The sequence below is a fragment of the Rousettus aegyptiacus genome, unplaced genomic scaffold, assembly GCF_014176215.1.
Source record: "Rousettus aegyptiacus isolate mRouAeg1 unplaced genomic scaffold, mRouAeg1.p scaffold_m13_p_9, whole genome shotgun sequence".
Lineage (NCBI taxonomy): Eukaryota > Metazoa > Chordata > Mammalia > Chiroptera > Pteropodidae > Rousettus > Rousettus aegyptiacus.
In genome coordinates this window covers 86297976-86316755 of record NW_023416312.1, presented here as the reverse complement: position 1 = coordinate 86316755, position 18780 = coordinate 86297976, and the positions used below count along the sequence as shown (strand labels likewise).

General features: G+C 38.4%; 1 protein-coding gene across 4 annotated transcripts in view; it reads right to left on the bottom strand.

Annotated features, from left to right (window-relative positions):
* Positions 1-8897: 8897 nt before the first annotated feature.
* The window catches only part of FAM122C (family with sequence similarity 122C), a 61894-nt gene continuing 52011 nt past the window's right edge, over positions 8898-18780 (bottom strand). For 2 of the 4 annotated variants that reach the window (XM_016123574.2, XM_036227147.1), the window contains one exon: positions 8901-9253. In XM_016123574.2, coding sequence (XP_015979060.1) covers positions 9226-9253 — 28 coding nt within the window. In that variant the 3' untranslated portion in view covers positions 8901-9225. Of the gene's footprint in view, positions 9254-18780 lie in introns of all 4 variants that reach the window. The other 2 variants (XM_036227146.1, XM_036227148.1) reach the window with 2 other exon arrangements.

The window sequence follows — 18780 nt, the reverse complement described above, 5'->3', positions numbered from 1 at the left end:
CATTGACTTACACTTTTTATTTGGGTTACCTCTCAAAGTTTTAGCTCTCCTAATTCCTAAACCTGTCTCCTATTCCTATGAGTTAAATAGGAAAAATAAGTGAAATATGTGAGCTAAACTGTCTTAAGTTTCTTAATTTACCAAGGGAGTTAATTTAAAAAAAATTATTGAATAAGTAACAGTTGCATGCTTCAAAAATCAAAAACTATAAAAAGGTATACAGTGAAAAATTACTCTGCTTCATCCCTGTCCACCCCATTCCATTTCCACTCAGCCCCTTACAAGTGACCACTTTTATTAGTTTAAATATGCTTCTATTGTTTTTTTTTATCCAAACACATACATGCAGGTATCCCCTGCTTTTTGAAAGTTTGCTTTACACTTCTTCACTTTTAAGAAAGACTTAATTAGTACCTGTTTTCCCTAACTGAAAGAAATCTGGAGGATTTCTGCTTTTATGAAAAAAGGCAAAAAGTAAAAATAGCATTCTTTTACAGCACTTACCCTGAACAGCAAGAGTGGGCCCACCAAGCTCCTTCCCCTGGAACCACACTTAGCATGTCAGCATCAATCGTCATAGCTTTGAACTGTGTGAGCATGTGTGCTTTAATCTTGCATCCCTTAGCAAGATGTGATCTAAAGTAATTGCTTCTTTGCTTTACATCATTTCAGCTTATGAAAGGTTTCATAGGGATGCAATTCCTTTAAAAGCATAAAAATAAGAATATTTTAGGAGAGTGGGGGAAACCTTATTTTTATGCTTTTATATAAAAATGGTAACATGTTCTATACACTATACTGCACCCAGCCTTTTTTTTTTGCTTAATACTATATCCAGGAAAACTTTTTTATATCAGTAATTAGAATATCTTAATTCTTTTTATTACGGCTGTATAGTATTTTCTTATATGGCGTGTAGCATAATTCATTTTACCAATTCCTTCCTGACCAGTTCTATCAGCCATGTGTTTTGCCAATCTGGTAGATTAGAAATGGAATCTCAGTATAGTTTTAATTCTTACTAATTTGTAAGTGAGGTTGAGTATCTTTTCACAGAGCTATTTATTCATATCCTTTGTCCTCCACCTCTTGCTTTCTGGTGAGTGGGTATGTTTTGTTTTTTCTTATTGATGTATAGAAGCTGCCGATGATATGAGTTGCAAATATTCCTTTTCAGTTTATCATTTTTTTCTTCACTTGTGGTATCATTAGCATTTAACATTTATTCTGAGGTAGTTGAATTTATTAATCTTTTATGGCTTCTGAATTTTGAATCATAGATAGAAACTCTACCCCACTCCAAGATCACAAGTCATAGATACATATATACACACAAACGCCAGTTAGGAGATTTAATGATACAATAGCAAAAAACTAAACTAAAAGAAACAAAGGTTTTAACTTTAAAAAGTTCCCAAACCTTTAAATTATAAAGATTCTTCATGAACACAAAACTATACTTGAACGAATAGAAAGAATCTGAGATGTTCTTGGGTATGGGTATTCTTGACATCATAAATATTTTCCTTTTTCTAAGTTAAATAAATTTAACATAATTTTAATAAGAATTCCAAGAGGTTTTGGTATCTTTTTTTTTTTTGCCTAGACAAGTTGATTCTAGAGTTCATATGGAGAAATAGGGATAGCTAGGAAAATTCTTCAAAAGAAGAGTAAAGGGAGAACTTTTCCCAGAAATTAAAACATTTATATAACTCCAGCAATTCCAACACTGTGGCATTGGCCTATGAATAGACCAATGGAAAATCATTGGAAGTACAGAAAAGGACTCAAATACATCCAGGAATTTAGTATACGATAGAGGTATCATTTCAAAACTGTAGAGAAAAAAATATACTTGTCAATAAATGGCATGAAAACAACTGGATAGCAATCTAGATAAAAAAATGAAGTTGGATCAATGCATTCCACCAGAATCAATACCAAATGGATCAAAAATTTTTAATGTAAGAAAATGAAACCATAAAGGTGCTAGACAATATGGGATAATTAATTCTTTTATACTTTTGGAAGGGGTTAATTCTTGATGACTCAGTAGCAGTATTTCATATCAAGGACTAAATTCGTAACCGATGTCTCCCCTTGGTAGTTGTTTTCCTCCCCTCCTTAGTGTGATTTCTTAGTTTTGTGAAAGGACCCCCACAAAAATTAATTTCCAAAGTAGATTCCAAGAATCATAAACAGTTGAATCTTACTATTAGAGATTACTTAATTCAACACACTTAAGTCTTCCCCTTTAATTCAAACTGTGTTGCATTTTAACAGGCTGTAATCATTGAGAACTAGGTGCCTGGAAAGTGATCATGCACTGTGTGTCTGCAGTGTCTGGATTTACAGCCCACATTTGAGTGTGGTGGCATGGGGGAAGGGCAGAAAATAAAATGAACCTCAAGCAGCCCTTGATCCAATTCTGTGCCGAAGTGTGTGGCATAATCCACAAATGCAGTTGGGGGGACCTGAGCTGGCTGTTGAAGGGTGGGCTTGATTCATAAATGAAAGGAGATGGTTTCACAAGAAAAGGCAAGGATGAGTATGCCACAAGGTAAAGGGAGTTGTTTTGACAGTTTACAAGGAGATATTTGACTATGATGTGTGTGCCATTATTACCCATCTACCATGAAGAAAACATTTTCCTGCCATGATTAAAAGGGCCGAACATAGGGTAGTGACGAAGGAACCAAGGGCCACAGGTATTACAAAGTTTAATCCAGGGAGAAGATAAAGAAGTAGTTATTGTGGAAACAAATATGATTCATTCTAAAAAGCAGTTAGCAAACAGGAAACGCACAGCAAGAGCTATGGCTTAGCTCTTAATTATCTGCCACTGCAGGTGTTTATGCCACCTCAAAATCGTTAGGCCTGCACAATTCTGCCACCCTAGTTCACCTCGAAAGGAGTTGCATAAAGTCAGCTTGTAAAGTTTCAGGTTTCTAGAAAGGATTCTGGAAACGAATGTCTCTTAGATATTTTCGTTCAATTGAGTGGAAAAACTATATAGCAGCTACACAGGAGACACCTATAGGGTTTCAACATGAACACAGAAATAGAACGCTGAGGTTTCAAAACTTTGCTATTATGAAAGAGATTGAAGATTTCAAGTATCACCTAAAGCCCTGACATTTTAAAAGGAACAATTTTAAATAGACCCAAAAAACATTGGAGAGGGGCCTGGGACTGGTACCATGTAGCTACACTAGAAGATTCCCCACAGAGCCTAGCTTTATTATCCCAGTAGCAGAATTTCAAGTTAGTGATTATTTCATTAGGAAAATATTTGCTACACCTATAATCTGGAAGTGATAAACAACATACCAGAGCAGAACATTACTCTTAGGGATTAAATACCAAACAAAAAGACAAAGAGTTGACTCACCCATTGAGATGAGGCCTTGTCCATCAAAGGCCCTTTAGGTAAGCAATAGGCAGAAAAAAAAGGAATCAATTAGGACAATGGTTTGGAGAGGCTTTATCTGACCAAAAGAGCAAGGGAATGCAAACAAACCTAACTCAAACTGGCTGTTTACTATATTTTGTTAATTTAGTTTCTCTCTGATTTGCCCCTGTCACTTGGTTAATCAAAAGATGTCCAAAAATTTAAAGTGGCATGTACCCTGGGCCGTATCAGTTTAGTACCTAATAAAAACTGGGCCCAGTTCAAGGAAGATGATGATGGGGAATGTCCAGCTTGTTAAATGCATTTCCCAATTAGCTGGGCGATCGCTTTGTGAATCACTTACTTAATGAACCCACAAACCAGGCAGTTTAGGACATGATGCAGGTAGTTGGGGGAAAGCCCTGATTTAATAAATGAAATTATTTCATGAGGATGCAGACAGATTTTAGTCCACCAGGGTAGAGAAAAACAGTGCAAAATCCATCTTGTAAAAATGAAGTGTGAGCTCTTAAGGGGAAAAAATGTGCTTAATGCTGGGATGGATGGATAAATTACTTTTGCATGGCCATGTCATGGGAGGCAAGGTTAGGAATGGATTGATTTAGAGAATTGAAGTGAAAGCTCTCCTAATGAACATGCTTTTGGTGATAATCACTGTACTAGGTAATCGGTATCTTCTGCTGTTCTCAGGAGGTTAGGAAACAGGTGTTTTCTGTTTGTGTGTGTGTGTGCTTTTTCTTGGTAGACTATTATTTAGAGCAGTTTGGGATTCACAGCAAAATTGAGCAGAAAGTACAACTGAGAGATTACCCACCATGGCCAGTCTCAGTGAGACATTTTGCAAAGGCAATGGGAACCTAGCTACAGGAAGACTGGTATTACTTGTGTGGAAAAGGGGTTTCTTCCGAGAAATTTTTAAGTGAGTAGTTGGATTATTTTGAGGTGACCATGTATTAAGCATTAACTGTGCTAGGCACTTTACAATTGATATCTAGACCCTGTGACTCCAAGTATGGCCTGTGGACTAACAGCATGGGTACTTATTGGCAATGAAGACTCCTCTGGCCCTACCCCAGACCTACTTAATTAGGGTCAGCAGTTTAACAAGATCCCCAGGCCATCTGTATGGGGATTAAAAGTTATGAAGCCTTGACTGGCCAAAAGTAGACACTTAAAATAACCTAACAATCCTGCAACACCTCAAGGCAGATACTATCATGCCCAATTTATAGATGAGAAAACTAAGCTCAAAGACATTATTGAGCCTTTCCAAGGTCTCACAGCTAATAAATTTGCATCTGTCTAGCTTCAGAGTTTATGATGCTACCATTTACAGCATGCTGTCTCCCAAATAGGGAGTCCACTTTTGGAGCAACTCAGTAAAAAAAGAAAAGGAGATAGTATATGTTTACACAACACATAACAACCAGTCATCTTCATGACAACAGAAAATCAAACTGCTCTCAAGCAAGAAATCACTTGCTCCACTGAAAGACCTTTCCACTTTTTAAACAGTTAATATGGTATTAATGTAGAGAGAAGGCATGAAAATTAAAATGTGAATCAAGCTACTTTTAGAGACAGCAGTGTGCTGCTGATCAGCCCTGAGGCCAGGCCAGGAGGACACCTGCAGAACAATGGAAGATTTCTGCTGGGATTGCTAACAACCCCTTCCCCACATCTGTGAAGGGGAAACAGGAAAAACAGTCTTTAAGTGGCACCCTACACAAATAAAATCATTCATTCCCTATGGCTAAAACCATGGGGAACCTATGGATTAAAGTCTGGAAACTACCAACAGGCCTTTCACACTACATATTCTTACCTTTTCATACTACATACTCTTCCCCTTCCTCACTGCATGTCCATATCAAAGGAAATGGGTAAACAAAGTCTTAAACTATAATTTACAGGAACTAAAGAATGATACATAAACTGAATTCCCTGAACACTCAGGGTCCCTCTCAGCATCTGCCTCTGAGAGGAGACCACATTCTGTGAGGTGTTACTCTTTTTCTAAAAAACTTTCCTTTTGACTCTAACTTTGGTGTGTGTGTTGAATTCTTTCCATACTCCCTGCCAAAGGACCCTCTTCTTCTCTCAGTACAGGGCTTGGCTCCCCACCAACCTGGGGTAATTTGCCCTGTTCTGCATAAATACAATGTAGTCAGCTAAATATTTTAGACTAGTCAAGAAACAAACAACCCCCCCCCAAAAAAAAACTCCCACAAAAACTGGAACAATTATCAAAGTTACTCTACATTGACAGTGACTGTTGACCCAAATATGAACCAAAGTGCAAACCACAAGCTTTCCCAGAACAAAAATATTAGCCATAAATCAAAATAGCCGGTAAATGCATTTTAAAAAAATCAAACCAGTTTGACAATATACAGGCAGGAAGGGCAGGTAGTTTGCTATTTCACTTTCCAATCACCTGTGAGCCTTAAATGGCTGAGCATTGCTAGGCAATGCAATAGGCTCTTTTGTTTTCTGAGTAGGTTTTTGGAAGGAATATTACAGGGAAAAGTAGAAAAATCATGATTCCTTGAGCATACCCCCAGTTTAGCAGGAACTCATTAGATCTCAGGAACTTCCCTCTAATCCTGGGAGATTAAGCCATTTCCTTCTTTTTCTGTTGCCCTAATGACTCTGGGGACCTGCATTAATGGATCAGCATGGCTCTTTGGTTTTGCAATGAGCTGATTTGATGATTAATTACTTCTAGCAGAAATCTGATGAAGTTCTCAACTCAAAGCCCCATGGATCCAGTTCAGGACAATCTGCTCTCACCAGGTGAAAAGGCAAGCAAACTGGCTTGTGATAGGCCCCTGTAGGGGTTATAACTGACTTTCTACTTTACAACCAAATGACTTGGACATGACTTGCTGTCGTCAACTTAATCCTGCTGAAAAGTAGTAAACCTACTGGCTCAACAAAGCTAATTGTCTTTATGCATGAAATCAAATTCCTAATGCATGTCTCTGTTTTATAAAGAACTATTCAGATCACTTTATCCCTCATTCTTTTTTTTTTAATCTCACATTATAACAATGACAAGAGAAAAATTCTGAGATGTTCTGAATTAAATTACAGTGGCTGGAGAGTAAGAAAGACAGGAATAGTTAAATAGTTAATAGTTGTGGCTCAACTAACAAGACTGTTCACATTCTTGAATGTGTGTTCAAGCTTCTAATAAGCCTCCAGGCATCTATTAGCCGACCACTAGATGCCACCACATCCTGTGTATGCACGAATATTCAAGACCATTGCCTGCTTTAGATTTCATGCCCCAGGACCTGGTCCTTTTCTGCCTAGCATATGGCTCAATAAACCCTTTCTTGTAAAAAAGAGCTTCAGCTGTGGAAGTTAAGATTTTTAACATGTACTTTATATTATTTTATGGCCAACCTTGCCCTCATGCTAAAAAATATAGTGAACAATACTAAGAACTGAGTCAAAATAGGCCAAAAAAGGCCATCTAATGCAAAATAGATAACATTTTAAAAGTTAAAGAATGTTTTTCTAAGCATTGAAGAATATTTTAAAACAGTACTTTTAATACTGTATTTGAATGTTTTAATCACCTTATTTTCCCTCTGAAACTTTCATAAGGACTTTTCTAAGATCTATTTATCTAAATGACCACCTTTGTAAGGTTAGAAGGGCAGTTATTAATCCCTCTTTTGCAGATGAAGAAACTGAAGCTCTGAGAATCGAAGTTATTTGCTATCCACAAGAAGGCATCCCAGTGAGGAAGGGGGAGAGCCAAAAGCAGCATCCAGACCATGAGCTGGCCCTCTCTTCTTTCCACTTACCATAGGCTGAAGAAAAAGTACAAGAGTAGCCACAAAATTATCCCCTAAAAAACACAAGACAGCTGATAACATCTCAGGATTATTGCATCAGATGAAAATATCTTTTCACTTTGGAAATTACAAATTACTCCCATGGGTTATTTAGTGAGGGCAGAAACGCTGAGACATGAGTAGCTGCATTCATCATGCATATTGAAGGCTTTGGGTTGTAAGCTGTGATGTGGACTCAGCGATGACACTTGGATTGGGGCACATAGCTAGCTGCATTCTCTCCTTCCCTCCCTCACTGCTCATTATTCTCTCATCACCTAAGAGGAAGTGATGTGTGTTCGGGAAGGCAGGGACCCCTACTCAGAAAGCAGGAAGCTGGGACACTATTGCACTGACTTCAAGAAAAAAAGAGGACAAGCACTAGACTGCAGTGTCCCTTGGCGCAAAGTCAGATACCTGCCCCACCTCTACCTCTGGGGCTGGCTGTGGAGGGAACCATTAGTTTGAATTCACTTCTTCTAAAGGATATATCCTAATGGGTCTGAGTCTGGATTTGTGTATGTGCTGTTGTCCAGTCGAGGAGCGTGCAGAGCTCTTTGTGAAGAGCCATTTAATTTCATGCAAGTGGAAAGATTTCAAAGCAGTCCAGGGGAGAAGAAATGGGGCATCCAAATTAATTCTTGCCATGGAATCCCCCCATGGGTTCACTTCTGCTAGCCCCTCTGGTCTTAGCATGACTTTGATTCATTATTGTCTAATGTTATGGGCTGCAAAGTGCCCTGTAAAAGCTCTCTTACCCACAAAGTAGTCCTGGGAGTTGGGCTCCAGTTCAGATTATCTCAAGGAATGACCCTTGCAGATATATAGATAACACAGTCACAATCAGCTGAGGAAGTAAATACCACACATTTGAAAGTCCTCAAGTGCTGAAGGCCAGACTATTTATAGTTAAGGAAGGAATTCCTGGAATTTTCTGTGAGCCTTCCAGGTTTCCTGCATCTCATCCCTTTCATTAGGTAAATGGAATGGAAAAGGGAGAAACCTGTTTGGGACAGAACAATGTGTGGTGGGAAAATCAGCATGTGAGAGGGCATTTTGTAATATTCAATATAAAGGTAAGAATTTTTTCCCTAATTATTGAATACATGTATGAAAGGAAACAATGCCCTTACCCTAAATTTTTTTATGTCAAATACCTCAACACTCCTAAAATTCTGGAGGTGGTTCTGGTTTGTGGTAGGGGTTAGATGGACACTTTTAAGAGATGTCGTAGAGGGAATTTGGGCAGGGCCAGGAGACTGGGTTAGGCAATTTACTTCTTTGAGCCTGAGATTCTGTGAAAATTAGAGGTTCCAATCCATTTTCTTAAGGAAACTGTACTTTTTAAAGTACAAAATTATAGATATGAAGAACAAATTAATGGTTACCGGAAGTTAGGGATGGTGGGAAGGTGAGGGATAAGTGTGACTATAAAAGGAAGGGTACACCAGGGAGATCTTTGTAGTGATGGAATAGTTTTGTATCGTGAGTGTGGTGGTGGTTCCACAAATCTATACATGTAATAAAATGTCATAGAACTACATACATACATTGTACCTATGTCAGTTTGCTGGCCTTTATGTGCTACTATAATTATGTGTGATGTAATCATTGGGGGAGACTGGGTGAAGGGCTACTTCCTATAAATCTATAATTATTTTAAAATAAAAAGTTAAAAAAAACTCAAGCACAATCCTGCATTTCTTTTAAGTGCCCCACAAAACCCTTTATTTATCCAATTTTTTCCTTTGAGAGAACTCTATCCCCACCTCCCTAACCCAACATACCATAATGCTTTGAAATGAACTACAGACTTAATAAGGAAGTTTTCCTTTTGCATCTTAATTTCTTCATTGGGGAAAAAAAAGAGAGAATGCATGTGCTCTCCTTTTACTTTATTCTACAGATCTGCTGTTTTGAATGGAGTTACTTGATTGGTAATGCCTTGAGCAGACTGGGACGGTTCTATATGTGACTAAAGCAGTTCTTCTCACTGTTAAGGAAAAAAAGAAGAAACATGTTAAATTCCTTTCACTCCTTAGATTGAATAGAAGCATAAGGGTAGGAAGGAGGGAAAGGGCAGGACAGGAGGGTGTGGGGTCTTGTGGTTCTGAAATAAGAGGCACCAGGCTACTGCACGAAACAGAGAAGCTCCTTTCAGCTCAGAGGGAGCTGTGCTTCCGGGGTTGAGAAACATGGAGAAATTTCCCCAGAAGATCAGACACTTGGAAAAATAATTCAACTAGCTTCAGAGAGGGAGGAAGTTTGCATTGCATGTGAAAATGTGAACCAGTTTCCCCTCTCCACCTCCCCAAATACATCAGAAGGGTAGACAGGGCCTAAGCCCTTCAGCGGGAACAGGCAGTTGTAACTTAGGCAGGTTATAAAGGAATTTGAGATGGGAGCACTGTCACAGGCTATCAGCTTCCTGACACTATCACCCAGAGGCCCCATCTTGCCCTTCGTAGATTCCATGCATCTCACTGAAATTTCTTCAGTACATTTCATCTAGCCCGTGCAACCAAGCACTTGACTCTCATATTCTCTAATTTTGAGTCGCAGGGGCCTGTGTTCAAATCCTAGTTTTACCACTTACTAGCTATGTGATCTTAGGCAAGTTGTCTTAATGTTTCTGCTCTTCAGTTTGCTCATATGTGAAACGGGAGTAATGCCTGCCTTACAGGGCTTGTAAAGTGTCTGGTACCTAACAGGTGCTTAGCACATGTTACCCTTCTCTTTGTCCATTGTTTCCCCTGGGAATGTCACATCACTCACTAGACTGTAAGCTCCTTGAGAGAGCTTCTTTCTGTTCTTTTTCCCACAGTACCTAGCATAGGGCTGGGCACTCGGCATGTTGTTAAGTCCTTGTTGGCTAGGCTAACTGGAACTTTCTTGGCTGCCTCAGTGATGTTGATGAAGACCCAGAAATGGGCATAAGGGAACATAAACATTCCATTTCAAATATAGGAAGGTAACATGCTGAATTCATTACTTACTTCCTTGCTACGCTGTTATAATAAAACTGTCCATGTGATAAGGCCCGTTTTTCATATAAATATAATTTTAGACAAATATTATGTAGCTCAAGTAAAACTAAAGTCAATGGTTTAAGTACCTTGACAAAATGGTTTCTTAATCACTTTATCAGATGTAGAGCAGGAAAAAAGTCACTTACAGACTGATGTGCTTATTACCACAGAATTCAGAAGGTTATCAAATATAGCAAAAGACTCTGAAATCAACCCGCTCACATCTATACTCCAGTCATTGTCTTGAGACCATACCTCAGTCTACAGTCATTTGTAAGGTACAGTCGAAAGAGTAATGGATCAGGAAATGAAGACCAGAACTACAGTAGTCCCAAATTTAGTCATTCATTTACTCATTCAGCCAACAAATATTTACTGAGCACCGACCACAGGTCTAGGTTCTATGCTTCACAGACATGCACCTGCTCTGCACAAAACTTCCTGTCAATAGGTGTGTGACCTGTGGGAAGTCATTTCACCTCTCTGGCTCTTGTGCTCCCCATCTGTCAAATTGTGACACATCTATTTATATCATAATTGTGAAAATTCTGTGAGGAATACAGGGGCCAGAGCCTTACGGACTGTGGACTGTTCTCTATTATGTTCCGCTATGCAATGGTTACATGAATACCTTGTGATCATTTGAAAATTATGTCCAAAGTCTATTCCAAGGGAGCTGAGTATGATCTGCCGACCTAATTTTCCTTCTTTACATGTTGGCAAGACAACCAAGATGGGAGTGAGCAGGAGGGCCAGAAGGCTTTGTTACACTGGGCTGAAGTTCTGTAGCAAATGGCACCCCGCTCTGCGGTCTCTAATGAGCTGGATTTCAGATATAGTTCTTGTTATAGGTTGAATAGGGTCTCCCAAATAGATATGTTGAAGTCCTAGCCCCAGGTACCTTGAATGTGATCTTATTTGGAAATAGGTTAAGATGAGGTCATTAGGGTGGGTCCTAATCCAATATGACTGATGTTCTTATAAGAGGGAAATTTGGACACAGACACAAACATAGAGAGTACACACACATATACAGAGAGGGAAAGGCCATGTAAAGATGGAGGCAGAGATTGGAGTTATGCAACCACAAACCAAGGGAAACCTGGGGCTGGAAGAGGCAAGAAAGATCCTCCCCTAGAGACATCTGGGGGAGCATGGTCCTGCCACACCTTGATGTCAAACTCCTAGCTTCTGGAACTGTGACAGAATAAATTTATTTTGTTTTAAGCCACCCAGTTGGTGGTAATTTGTTCTGGCAGAACCTAGGAAACTAATACAGCTCTCAAACAGAAATAACCCCACTGTGTACTTCCCTCTATCTTCCATGTAGTCATGGTGCCCTTCCTTTTCTGTACATGAATCCACATAAAAATGACACCTTGATCCAATGTCTTAAAATATGGGTCTCCAGAATGGCAAAGGAGCTTGTGTGGAATACTGAATTCCATTTTATGTTTTTCAAATAAGTCGAAATAGAAGGCAAGAGTGTCCCACCTTCGTTACCCCCTCTGCTCTCACATTCGATGGAAAATAGTAAGAGCAGGCCAGACATGGGGCCTGCTGAGCGAACAGCTGCTGTCGCTATCCTTCAGCATGGAGACTATCTTGGGAAAGCTGTGGATTCCATTTTGGGCTCTGATAAAGGCCAGCTGGGCTTGCAGGAGAACCAACCTCATCTAAGGTTTTCAAGCATTGCAAATTATCATTGTGCTTTAGAGCCAAGCTGCCAGCTTGTCTCCACCTAGACACCACTCTTGCAGCCAACCAGAGACTGCTGTGCTAGTGAAGGAGGCATCCCTTCTGTAGGACAAATGAGCAGTTCATTTAATCAATACATATGTATTATTTTGAAAATTTACTATTCAGCAACCACCATAGTAATAATTAATTCAGGCAAGGGTCATAAATGGATCCTAAAATTAGTGAGTGAAAGTTTTATGAGAAACATATTATTTATGTAGTCTCGAAGTATCTTCTCATACATTAGTTATTAAGTACAAAATAAAAAATAGTATCTTTACAGTGGAAAGACCTGGCAGACATCATCTTAACTAAGTGATCAAAGTTAATATCACCAACAATTATCACGTGCCTTTATATATTTCATTCCTGCCAGAAATGCATAATCTCTCATCATGTGGACACTCAAACTCAAATTTGCCAAACTCAAATTGAGGGAAATTCTACAAAATAACTGGTATGTACTCTTCTAAAATGTTGATGTCATGAAAGACAAAGAAAGGTTGAAGACTGTTCCAGATTCAGAGAATTAAGAGACATGACAACTAAATATAATCAATGTATGATCCTGGACCAGAAAAAAATAATTATGAAAGACATTCTTGGTTGGGACAATTCACAAAATTTGAATATAACCTGTATATTATATAATAGTATAACTATATTGATGTTATTGTTTTTGAATTTGCTATTTTTACTGTTTATGTAAGAGAAAGTCTTTGTTAGGAAACACACCTTAAACTATTAAAGGGGAAAGGGAAATGATGTCTGAAATTTCAAGTGTTTCAGAAAAAAAAGTGTGCGTGTGTATGGAGAGAAAGAGAGAGAGAAAGGTAACAAGATGCTAACAGATGAATGTTGATAAAGCATATGTTAACGTTCTTTTTGCTATTTTTGTATGGAATTTTCTGTAAGTTGAAAGTATTTGAAATAAAAAAAATTAAATATATTATTTTGAAGATTTAACCATGTCCCCAGTGCCATGCTAGGTGTGAGATATTCAAGGGAGAAGACATGGTCTCTGTCCTTAATCCAGGGGTTCACAGCCTGGAGTGGGTGGCACAAATAAAGAGGCCAGTACAATTCAGTGTGATAAAGGATGCTGTGAGAGCACAGAGGAGGTATGCTAAACTCACACTTCCCAGGAGAATAGGGTCAGAGGAGGCACTTTACAGAAGTGGTAAAGGGGAGGCTTAAAGTTGGAGGAACTTTAAATGTTTGTGGTGCTAGTGAGAAAGGCAAACAGATCTGAAAAATAGACTATGGGATAGAGATGATGCCTAGGCCTGTAGGCAGTGAGAGGAAGGCACCTGCTTCCTGAGGATAGACAACAAGGCATGGGTGAACAGGTGTTGGTGGCCAGGCCAAAGTCACTATAGCCTCTAAGGTAACATAAGAAGCACAGACATAAGCAAAGCAACTTGGCTGAAAGGTTGAACACAGGTGTGCTTACTGATGGCTTGGGATGAAATTTGTGGAGCTGTACACTGAATGTCCCAAAGACATCAGCCCCTAGATTGATTAATAAGTAGCTGGAATAAAGGCATGACCCCAAATTAGTTAGGACTGCTAAAAAAAGATTGTGAGGTAGGAAGAGAACATCAAGTGATCATAAGAAACTAAAGAAGTGATTTTTCAAGGACAGAATGGGCTTCACCAGCAGTAAGGATAAGGTAGTACCCAATTAACACTCAACAGGATGGGGAGAGATTGTTGTTAATAGGAAAATTCCTGAGAACAGTACTGGGTCCCATAATACAGGGAAATCAGTGAGGCAGTACTGCTGTTTGAGAAGTCAATTGGGGAATGGGAATTTCCACTCAATTACGAGATACAAGAGCCAGGATGAAAAAATACATAAATGTTCCTAGCAAGGCCCTGGTGGGAGCTAATTTTTTTTCCTTTCTTGAGAAATGTTTATATGATGTAAAATTTACAAAAAAATAATAAGAGCATTAGCTTAAACCATGTGAAATCGCCAAAATGCAAACATTTTGACCTACTAAAATGGCAATTTCATGTTTCAAGTGAAAATGAACCCCCACATACCCATGGTTAATTACATTTCATCCAAATCCTCACCCATCACCCCGGCAAACTGACTGGTTTGAAACAATTCATGATGGGAATTTTTGTTGTGCTTTTGTTTTATGATTTCCTATTTATAAAAGAGATTCAAATTATATATATTCATATATGTGTAATATATATAATGCTTTAGTTCCTTCATTAAGTAAGTAATGTATTCATATGGCTCAAAGTTTAAAAGGCATGTCGTGTTGTATGCGTTTAATATATACAATTTTTATTTGTGAATTATACTTTCATAAAGTAAAAAAAGGTACAAAACAAAAGGACAAGTGAAAAGTCACCTCCCATTCCCTGTCACCTAGCCAATATCTCTCCCTCCTAAGTGACAACCTATATTAGCAGTTTTTTTATGTATCCTCCTGGAGATGTTTTATGCATAAGTTAGCAAGTAGATTGCAAACTATTCACACTGATGATAAGCACCTTGCTTCTTTCAGTGAACAAAATATTTTGGGGATTACTCCATATCAACACATAAAGAGCTTCCTCCTTTTTTCCAGCTACCTAGCATTCCATTTTTGAGCCATACTTTAATCAGATCACTATCGATGGACTTTTAGGCTGTTTCTAATCTGTTGCCATTACAGATAATGCTGCCATCTCTCACCTTACACATTCATCTTGCACAAAAGCAAGTAAGTGTATCTGAAAGAGAAACTCCTCAAAGCTGAATTGCTTGATGAAAGGGAACGTGCATTTGTAATCATAATAGATATTGCCAAATTGCCCTCCATCACGTAAGAGTTATTTTAATCCTGTCTTTGCCGTTTTATCATGCATGGTTTCCTTGCTTCCCCTTTCCATTTACTCCCAGGGGACAGCTTCAACATACCAACTAAGAAATACCATCTGGCCTCAGCCTCCTATGGGCCTCCCTCTACCACTCTCTGGGCCTTGTAGCCACCAGCCTGTCCTTTCCCCAAAAAAGTCATCTATAGCCAGCTAGTTTCCTTTCCTCCTTTCAAGTCAGCCATTTTACCTTGCTAGTATTGACCCCTGGACTTACTCCCCTATGACCTTCCGCAGCACCTGCTCTGCCAATCTCCAGCCCTGTGAAAACCATTCTCCCCACCCCCAACTACCAGGCTGCTAACTATTGCTGAAGAAGATCATGAAACTGGCTCTGCTACAAAGCCAGGCCAGCTAGTCTCAGGGGGGGCCCAAGGGCTGAGAAGCAATCCTTTTATATATCAGTATTGAATTTCTCTTAGCAATTGTTCCAAATCCTCTCCCCACCCTCACCCCAACTCCTCAGTACAGGGTCTAGTTTTGGATTTTAAGGATAGGACACAGGTAATCAAACAGGAGCTCCCTCAATTCTTGCTTCTTTATTTTGCCCTTTCCTGCTTCTCTGCGTTGTTTGCCTGTGCCTGCTCATTCCCCACCCATCAGCCTCATAGGAGCAAGATAACTTACTCCTTCAGATTGCCTCTTCTATCTGTGCCCTTGAAACTAAGGTTCACTTGGCTGCAGGACACATGCTCTTTCCCTCTGGACAAGATCTTCCTCTCCGCTAGTTTTTTCGTCTTAGCCTAAAAACATTTACCTCTGTGTCATTGTTCTACATTACCACTGAACTTTTAAAATTTAGTCATCTTTAAAATTACACAAGTAATTCATGCCTGCTGACTTCACTTCCTCCTTCTAAGTCAGCCTTGAAATTGAAAAGTCAGAAAATAATAAGCAAAGAAAATCAAAACCACCCACAACCACACCATCCAACTGTTAATATTTTGATGTATTCCTTTCCAATCTTTTTATATGCACATATGTGCATTTGTATATCTATATGTATTTTTTCTTACAAAAGTGGGTCGTAGTATACATACTTTTTGTCATAATAATTTCAGACACCTTGGCTTTGCTGTCTGTATTAGTTGTGTGACCCTGGGTAAGTACATTAACTTCCCTGAGTCCATTTTCTCTTGTGTAAAATGAGGACTATTTTAAGTAACTACCTCACGAGGCTGTTATGAGTATTAAATAAGATAAAAATATATAAAAACACTTATCACACTACCTGACACATAATAAGTTGTATTAATGTTAGCTATTATGATCTTCCCACGTCAATAAATATAGCTGTACATAATAATTTAAAGAGTTCTGTCACTGCTGTGTCTAATAGGAGTGACAAAGCACTGCAGTGACTCACCAACACATATTCATTTGGCACATGAGCAAGTTTATCTGTGGGATAAACTCCTAAAAGATGAATTGCTGGTTCAAAGGCTATGTGCATTTGTAATTTTGATAGTGCCAAATGCCCTCCATCAAGTGAGAGTTACCATGATTTTTCTAACTTACCCTTATTGATGGATATTAAGGCTGTTTCGATTTTTTCACTGTTAGAACCCAGACTGAAGAACATTCTTACAATTAAATCTTTGCATAGATCCATGATTATTTATTCAGAGCAAAGGAAAGATTATGAGTAAATGCACAGATATGGGGGAACAAATAGTATGCATGGGAAACTGCTAGTATTAGTGACACAGAATGGGGAGAATGACAAGAGGTGAAGATGGAAAAGAGAATGGGACCAGATTGTGAAGGACTGTGAATATCAGTCATTCATTCAGTTAGGCACCAAAGATTTAGTGATGACCTACAACAGATTAGGTACTATTTTAGGCACTTTGTTCACTTAGTGAACAAAAAGAACAAAAAAAAAAATTCTTGCGCTGTGGAAGCTTACATTCTAGCAAAGAGAGAAAAACAATAAAAATAATAAGAAAATTATACAAAATGTTAGAAGGTGATGAGTCTTATAATAAAAAGAAAAAGTAGAGCAGGTTAAAGGGGATCGAGAGTGCTATATAAAATAGAATGGTCACTTCATTATGGAGTTTGGACTTATTCTAGCAATGAGGAATCACTGAAGTACATATTCACTTATATCATCACCATCTTTGTCATATGCACATATAATCTGAGATTTGATACCTAATGATTTCCTTAAATCAACTTACCTTTCCCTACTTAAACTTATTTTCTTTTCTTTATTTATTTTGCCACAGAAAGTCTTTATTTCTCTCTCTCTCTCTCTCTCTCTCTCTCTCTCTCTATATATATATATATATATATATATACACACACACGTATATATGTATGTATACATACATATATATACGTGTATACACACACACACGCTGACAATAAGGCACATATATATTGCATTGTCTGTTCACCTCACATAGTTAGATTTCTTTCTGTCACCACATATTTGACCCCATTTACTCTTCTACCTCCCTCCTCCTCCTTCCCCCATACCCTCTGGTAACCACTAGTCTATTGTCCATGTCTATGAGTTTGTTCTATTCATTTCTTGGTTTTAGATTTATATTCCACATATAAGTGATAGCATGTGGTTTTCTACTTTTGTCTGTCTGGCTTATTTCACTTAGCATGATTATTTCGAGGTCCATCCAGGTTGTTGCAAATGGCAATATTTTATCTCTTCTTATGGCGGAGTAATATTCCATTGTATATATGTGCCACAGCTTTTTTAGCCAATCATCTATCATAGGACACTGGTTGCTTCCATGTCCTGGTACCGTGAATAATGCTGCTATGAACATCAGTGTGCAAATAACTTTTCGGATATGAGTTTTCAAGTCTTTGGGGTAAATATCCAGTAGAGGGATTGATGCTCATATGGAAGATCAATTCTTAGTTTTTTGAGGAACCAACATACTGTTTTCCAATTTGCAGTCCCACCAGCAGTGTATGAGGGTTCCTTTTTCTCTGCACCCTCTCCAACATTTGTTAAATTACTTGTCCTGTTGATAATAGCTATTCTAACAGGTGTGAGATTGTATCTTATTGTGGTTTTGATTTGCATTTCTTTAATATCTAGTGAAGTTGAGCATCTTTTCATATGTTCATTGGCCACTTGGATGTCTTCTTGGGAAAAGTGTCCAGGTCCTCTAGCCATTTTTTGATTGGGAAGTTTGTTTTTTATTGTTGTTGTTGTTGTTGTTGTTGTTATTGAGTCATATGTGTTCGTATATTTTGGATATTAGGCCCTTATCAGAGGCATTGCTTGCAAATATATTTTCCCATTCGGATGGTTGTCTTTTTACCTTGTTGACAATTTCTTTTGCTGTGCAGAAGCTTTTTAGTTTGATGTAGTGCCATTCATTTGTTTTTGCTTTTACTTCCTTTGCCTTTGAGGTCAAATTCATAAAATGCTCTTTAAGTCCAAGGTCCTTGAGTTTAGTTCCTATGTTTTCTTCTATGCATTTTGTTGTTTCAGGTCTTATATTCAAGTCCTTAATCCATTTTCAGTTAATTTTGGTGTGTGGTGACAGACAACAGTCTAGTTTCATTCTTTTGCAGGCAGTTTTCCAGTTTTCTCAGCAACATTTGTTGAAGAGGCTTTCCTTTCTCCACTATATGTTTTTGGTTTCTTTGTCAAAAATTATTTGCCCATATAAATATGGCTTTACTTCTAGACTCTCAATTCTGCTCCACTGGTCCGTGTATCTGTTTTTCTGCCAATACCACGCTGTTTTGATTACTGTCACTTTGTAGTATAATTTGAAGTCAGGCAGAGTGAAGCCTCTAACCTTGTTCTTTTTTTTATCAGAATGACTTTGGCAATTCGGGAGTCTTTTGTGACTCCATACAAATTTGATGATTTTTTGTTCTACTTCTT